General features: G+C 48.7%; 1 protein-coding gene across 1 annotated transcript in view; it reads right to left on the bottom strand.

Annotated features, from left to right (window-relative positions):
• LOC124017626 (vacuolar protein sorting-associated protein 13B-like) overlaps positions 1-7500 on the bottom strand; it is a 269473-nt gene that overhangs the window by 42472 nt on the left and 219501 nt on the right. The window contains 1 exon segment of the mRNA XM_046332879.1: positions 2189-2478. Within this exon segment, the coding sequence (XP_046188835.1) occupies positions 2189-2478 (290 nt within the window).

A 7500-nucleotide genomic window follows, 5' to 3' on the forward strand; every position in this document is an offset into this window, starting at 1 on the left:
ACTACAGAACAGAGAGACTACAGAACAGAGAGACTACAGGACAGAGAGACTACAGAACAGAGAGACTACAGAACAGAGAGACTACAGAACAGAGAGACTACAGGACAGAGAGACTACAGAACAGAGAGACTACAGAACAGAGAGAGAACAGACCCTGACAGAACAGAGAGACTACAGAACAGAGAGACTACAGGACAGAGACTACAGAACAGAGACTACAGAACAGAGACTACAGAACAGAGAGACTACAGAACAGAGAGACTACAGGACAGAGAGAGAACAGACCCTGACAGAACAGAGAGACTACAGAACAGAGAGACTACAGAACAGAGAGACTACAGAACAGAGAGAGAACAGACCCTGACAGAACAGAGAGACTACAGGACAGAGAGACTACAGAACAGAGAGACTACAGAACAGAGAGACTACAGAACAGAGAGACTACAGGACAGAGAGAGAACAGACCCTGACAGAACAGAGAGAGAACAGAACAGAGAGACTACAGAACAGAGAGACTACAGAACAGAGACTACAGAACAGAGAGACTACAGAACAGAGAGAGAACAGACCCTGACAGAACAGAGAGACTACAGGACAGAGAGACTACAGAACAGAGAGACTACAGAACAGAGAGAGAACAGACCCTGACAGAACAGAGAGACTACAGGACAGAGAGACTACAGAACAGAGAGACTACAGAACAGAGAGACTACAGAACAGAGAGAACAGAGAGACTACAGAACAGAGAGACTACAGAACAGAGAGACTACAGAACAGAGAGACTACAGAACAGAGAGAACAGAGAGACTACAGGACAGAGAGACTACAGGACAGAGAGAACAGACCCTGACAGAACAGAGAGACTAGAGGACAGAGAGACTACAGAACAGAGAGACTACAGGACAGAGAGACTACAGAACAGAGAGAGAACAGACCCTGACAGAACAGAGAGACTACAGGACAGAGAGACTACAGAACAGAGAGACTACAGGACAGAGAGACTACAGAACAGAGAGAGAACAGACCCTGACAGAACAGAGAGACTACAGGACAGAGAGACTACAGAACAGAGAGACTACAGAACAGAGAGACTACAGGACAGAGAGACTACAGAACAGAGAGACTACAGAACAGAGAGACTACAGAACAGAGAGACTACAGGACAGAGAGAGAACAGACCCTGACAGAACAGAGAGACTACAGAACAGAGAGAGAACAGAACAGAGAGACTACAGAACAGAGAGACTACAGAACAGAGAGACTACAGAACAGAGAGAGAACAGACCCTGACAGAACAGAGAGACTACAGGACAGAGAGACTACAGGACAGAGAGACTACAGAACAGAGAGACTACAGGACAGAGAGACTACAGAACAGAGAGAGAACAGACCCTGACAGAACAGAGAGAGAACAGAACAGAGAGACTACAGAACAGAGAGACTACAGAACAGAGAGAACAGACCCTGACAGAACAGAGAGAGAACAGAACAGAGAGACTACAGAACAGAGAGACTACAGAACAGAGAGACTACAGAACAGAGAGACTACAGAACAGAGAGACTACAGGACAGAGAGAGAACAGACCCTGACAGAACAGAGAGACTACAGAACAGAGAGACTACAGAACAGAGACTACAGAACAGAGAGACTACAGAACAGAGAGACTACAGAACAGAGACTACAGAACAGAGAGACTACAGAACAGAGAGACTACAGAACAGAGAGACTACAGAACAGAGAGACTACAGAACAGAGAGAGAACAGACCCTGACAGAACAGAGAGACTACAGAACAGAGAGAGAACAGAACAGAGAGACTACAGGACAGAGAGACTACAGAACAGAGAGAGAACAGACCCTGACAGAACAGAGAGACTACAGAACAGAGAGACTACAGAACAGAGAGACTACAGGACAGAGAGACTACAGAACAGAGAGACTACAGGACAGAGAGAGAACAGACCCTGACAGAACAGAGAGACTACAGAACAGAGAGACTACAGAACAGAGAGACTACAGAACAGAGAGACTACAGGACAGAGAGAGAACAGACCCTGACAGGACAGAGAGACTACAGGACAGAGAGACTACAGGACAGAGAGACTACAGGACAGAGAGAGAACAGACCCTGACAGAACAGAGAGACGATAGATCCTGTAGTCTCTCTGTTCTGTTCTGTTTCACCCACCTGGTGCTCAGGCCACTGCTACTGCAGATCTCCCCAGGGACGGCCACACTCTGCCTGGGGAAGTCAGGTCTGATGGGGGCCGGGAGGCTCCAGGACTCAGACCCAGCTGCAGGTCCAGAGTCTATGGTGGGCAGGCAGCTGAACATCATGTGTCTGGTTGGTAGAGGGAACTGAGGGATCTCCCCCTCCTTTCTCAGCAGGTCCCAGCAGGCCACAGAGACAGGTGTGGAAGGTGTGTTCTCTCCCGCTGGGGCAAGGCTGAGCACCGCTGTATCTGGGAGAGAACAGGCCTAGAGAAGACAGGAGTAGACAGGAGACGACGGGAGAAGAAGACAGGAAGACGGGTGAAGAAGACAGGAAGACAGGAGAAGACAGGAGAAGAGAGAAGAAGACAGGAGAAGACAGGAGATGACAGGAGATGACAGGAGAAGACAGGAGACGACGGGAGAAGACAGGAGAAGACAGGAGATGACAGAAGAAGACAGGAGATGACAGGAGATGACAGGAGACGACAGGAGAAGACATGAGAATACAGGAGATGACAGGACAAGACAGGAGATGACAGAAGAAGACAGGAGAAGACAGGAGATGACAGAAGAAGACAGGAGACGACAGGAGAAGACAGGAGAAGACAGGAGAAGACAGGAGATGACAGGAGACGACAGGAGATGACAGGAGATAAGACAGGAGAAGACAGGAGAGGACAGGAGACGACAGGAGAAGACAGGAGACGACAGGAGAAGACAGGAGACGACAGGAGAAGACAGGAGACGACAGAAGAAGACAGAAGAAGACAGGAGACGACAGGAGAAGACAGGAGAAGACAGGAGACGACAGGAGAAGACAGGAGACGACAGGAGAAGACAGGAGACGACAGGAGAAGACAGGAGATGACAGGAGAAGACAGGAGAAGACAGGAGAAGACAGGAGAAGACAGGAGAGGACAGGAGACGACAGGAGAAGACAGGAGACGACAGGAGAAGACAGGAGACGACAGGAGACGACAGGAGAAGACAGGAGAAGACAGGAGACGACAGGAGAAGACAGGAGACGGCAGGAGAAGACAGGAGACGACAGGAGACGACAGGAGAAGACAGGAGAAGACAGGAGACGACAGGAGAAGACAGGAGAAGACAGGGAGTTATTTCCCACTCTGCACTGCACCTAACCAAGCAACAAAAAAGGCACTAACTGCTAAATTGTTCGAAAATGAGTTCATGTCATGTTTTGCTTCATTAAATACATTCTTAATCATGTGGACAAGTATCCTGCCTCGGTTGTATTGTGTTCAGGAGACAATGGGGGGTCATGTTAGCCAGTAACTGCATGAAGATACTGTGACACCAAGGTAAATTAAAGGTATTTTTCATGAAGATACTGTGACACCAAGGTAAATTAAAGGTATTTTCATGAAGATACTGTGACACCAAGGTAAATTAAAGGTATTTTCTCAGTTCCACGCTATGAAGATACTGTGAAAGGTGTCCACACTATGAGCAGTAAATGCCCTTTTTGCTCGGTAGGACAACGGAGTGTAACGTGACCAGAGAGGACTTGTCGTTCCTCCCAGAGAGGACTTGTCATTCCTCCCAGAGAGGACTTGTCATTCCTCCCAGAGAGGACTTGTCGTTCCTCCCAGAGAGGACGTGTCGTTCCTCATAGAGAGAACGTGTCGTTCCTCCCAGAGAGGACTTGTCGTTCCTCCCAGAGAGGACTTGTCGTTCCTCCCAGAGAGGACTTGTCGTTCCCCCCAGAGAGGACTTGTCGTTCCCGTCAGAGAGGACTTGTCATTCCTCCCAGAGAGGACTTGTCATTCCTCCCAGAGAGGACTTGTCGTTCCTCCCAGAGAGGACGTGTCGTTCCTCATAGAGAGAACGTGTCGTTCCTCCCAGAGAGGACTTGTCGTTCCTCCCAGAGAGGACTTGTCGTTCCTCCCAGAGAGGACTTGTCGTTCCTCCCAGAGAGGACTTGTCGTTCCTCCCAGAGAGGACTTGTCCTTCCTCCCAGAGAGGACTTGTCCTTCCCCGTCAGAGAGGACTTGTCGTTCCCGTCAGAGAGGACTTGTCGTTCCCGTCAGAGAGGACTTGTCGTTCCTCCCAGAGAGGACGTGTCGTTCCTCCCAGAGAGGACGTGTCGTTCCTCCCAGAGAGGACGTGTCGTTCCTCCCAGAGAGGACTTGTCGTTCCTCCCAGAGAGGACTTGTCGTTCCTCATTGAGAGGACTTGTCGTTCCTCATAGAGAGGACGTGTCGTTCCCCTCAGAGAGGACGTGTCGTTCCCCTCAGAGAGAACGTGTCGTTCCCCTCAGAGAAGACTAAACTGGTAGCAGGGATAAGCATGCTGAGAACAGGGAGTAGTTTGGACCGGGCGCGGTCAGCCACTAAAGCCTGATGAACAGCCAACTAGAAAGACTGCCGTTTGTGGTCTGCGTTGTAAAGCCGTCACAGTCCTGCCTGTTAAGGTTCTTCGCCTAACCGGCAGTGGCAACTGGTAACCTCACGCCATCGTCTTCTCCGGGAGGATCTGAAGGCTCGTGAAATGACATCACCGCGTTGTTCTTCAAGGAGGAGGGGGGGGCGGGGGCAGACGTGTCCCGAGATGAAAGCACAAACCTGCATCCAATTCATGGTGTTTGTCTAATGTGTCTGGGCTGTGGAGTGCCAACGACCACATGGTGAGACAGGCAGAGTGGGGACTGAGACAGGAGCAGGGGGAGAAACATGGTAGGGTGTGTGTGTGTGTTGTGTGTGTGTGTGTGTGTGTGTGTGTGTGTGTGTGTGTGTGTGTGTGTGTGTGTGTGTCTGTGGGGAACATGAACTGATGGGAAACAAGCCTCTGTTCTCCACAGTCACACGCACGCACGCACGCACGCACGCACACACACACACACACCCTACCATGTTTCTCCCCCTGCTCCTGTCTCAGTACCGGTACAGTGTCAATGTGGAGGCTATATACAGGGGGTACCGGTACAGTGTCAATGTGGGGGCTATATACAGGGGGTACCGGTACAGAGTCAATGTGGAGGCTATATACAGGGGGTACCGGTACAGAGTCAATGTGGAGGCTATATACAGGGGGTACCAGTACAGAGTCAATGTGGAGGCTATATACAGGGGGTACCGGTACAGTGTCAATGTGGAGGCTATATACAGGGGGTACCGGTACAGAGACAATGTGGAGGCTATATACAGGGGGTACCGGTACAGAGTCAATGTGGAGGCTATATACAGGGGGTACTGGTACAGAGTCAATGTGGAGGCTATATACAGGGGTACCGGTACAGAGTCAATGTGGAGGCTATATACAGGGGTACCGGTACAGAGTCAATGTGGAGGCTATATACAGGGGGTACCGGTACAGAGTCAATGTGGAGGCTATATACAGGGTACCGGTACAGAGTCAATGTGGAGGCTATATACAGGGGTACCGGTACAGAGTCAATGTGGAGGCTATATACAGGGGGTACCGGTACATGTAGGTAGGGGTATGAGGTAATATCTACATGTTGGTAGGAGTATGAGGTAGTATCTACATGTAGGTAGGGGTATGAGGTAGTATGTACATGTTGGTAGGAGTATGAGGTAGTATCTACATGTTGGTAGGAGTATGAGGTAGTATCTACATGTAGGTAGGGGTATGAGGTAGTATGTACATGTAGGTAGGGGTATGAGGTAGTCGAGGTAGTATGTTCATGTAGGTAGGGGTATGAGGTAGTATGTACATGTAGGTAGGGGTATGAGGTAGTCGAGGTAGTATGTACATGTAGGTAGGGGTATGAGGTAGTATGTGCATGTTGGTAGGGGTATGAGGTAGTATGTTCATGTAGGTAGGGGTATGAGGTAGTATGTACATGTAGGTAGGGGTATGAGGTAGTCGAGGTAGTATGTTCATGTAGGTAGGGGTATGAGGTAGTATGTACATGTAGGTAGGGGTATGAGGTAGTCGAGGTAGTATGTACATGTAGGTAGGGGTATGAGGTAGTATGTGCATGTTGGTAGGGGTATGAGGTAGTATGTACATGTAGGTAGGGGTATGAGGTAGTATGTGCATGTTGGTAGGGGTATGAGGTAGTATGTGCATGTTGGTAGGGGTATGAGGTAGTAGAGGTAGTATGTACATGTAGGTAGGGGTATGAGGTAGTATGTACATGTTGGTAGGGGTATGAGGTAGTATGTACATGTAGGTAGGGGTATGAGGTAGTATGTACATGTAGGTAGGGGTATGAGGTAATATGTTCATGTTGGTAGGGGTATGAGGTAGTATGTACATGTAGGTAGGGGTATGAGGTAGTATGTACATGTTGGTAGGGGTATGAGGTAGCATGTACATGTAGGTAGGGGTATGAGGTAGCATGTACATGTAGGTAGGGGTATGAGGTAGTCGAGGTAGTATGTACATGTAGGTAGGGGTATGAGGTAGTATGTTCATGTAGGTAGGGGTATGAGGTAGTATGTACATGTAGGTAGGGGTATGAGGTAGTATGTTCATGTAGGTAGGGGTATGAGGTAGTATGTACATGTAGGTAGGGGTATGAGGTAGTATGTTCATGTAGGTAGGGGTATGAGGTAGTATGTACATGTAGGTAGGGGTATGAGGTAATATGTTCATGTTGGTAGGGGTATGAGGTAGTATGTACATGTAGGTAGGGGTATGAGGTAGTATGTACATGTTGGTAGGGGTATGAGGTAGCATGTACATGTAGGTAGGGGTATGAGGTAGCATGTACATGTAGGTAGGGGTATGAGGTAGTCGAGGTAGTATGTACATGTAGGTAGGGGTATGAGGTAGTATGTTCATGTAGGTAGGGGTATGAGGTAGTATGTACATGTAGGTAGGGGTATGAGGTAGTATGTTCATGTAGGTAGGGGTATGAGGTAGTATGTACATGTAGGTAGGGGTATGAGGTAGTATGTTCATGTAGGTAGGGGTATGAGGTAGTATGTTCATGTAGGTAGGGGTATGAGGTAGCATGTACATGTAGGTAGGGGTATGAGGTAGTCGAGGTAGTATGTACATGTAGGTAGGGGTATGAGGTAGTATGTTCATGTAGGTAGGGGTATGAGGTAGTATGTACATGTAGGTAGGGGTATGAGGTAGTATGTTCATGTAGGTTGGGGTATGAGGTAGTATGTACATGTAGGTAGGGGTATGAGGTAGCATGTACATGTAGGTAGGGGTATGAGGTAGTATGTACATGTAGGTAGGGGTATGAGGTAGTATGTTCATGTAGGTAGGGGTATGAGGTAGTATGTACATGTAGGTAGGGGTATGAGGTAGCATGTACATGTAGGTAGGGGTATGAGGTAGTAT

The sequence above is a fragment of the Oncorhynchus gorbuscha genome, unplaced genomic scaffold, assembly GCF_021184085.1.
Source record: "Oncorhynchus gorbuscha isolate QuinsamMale2020 ecotype Even-year unplaced genomic scaffold, OgorEven_v1.0 Un_scaffold_295, whole genome shotgun sequence".
NCBI lineage: Eukaryota > Metazoa > Chordata > Actinopteri > Salmoniformes > Salmonidae > Oncorhynchus > Oncorhynchus gorbuscha.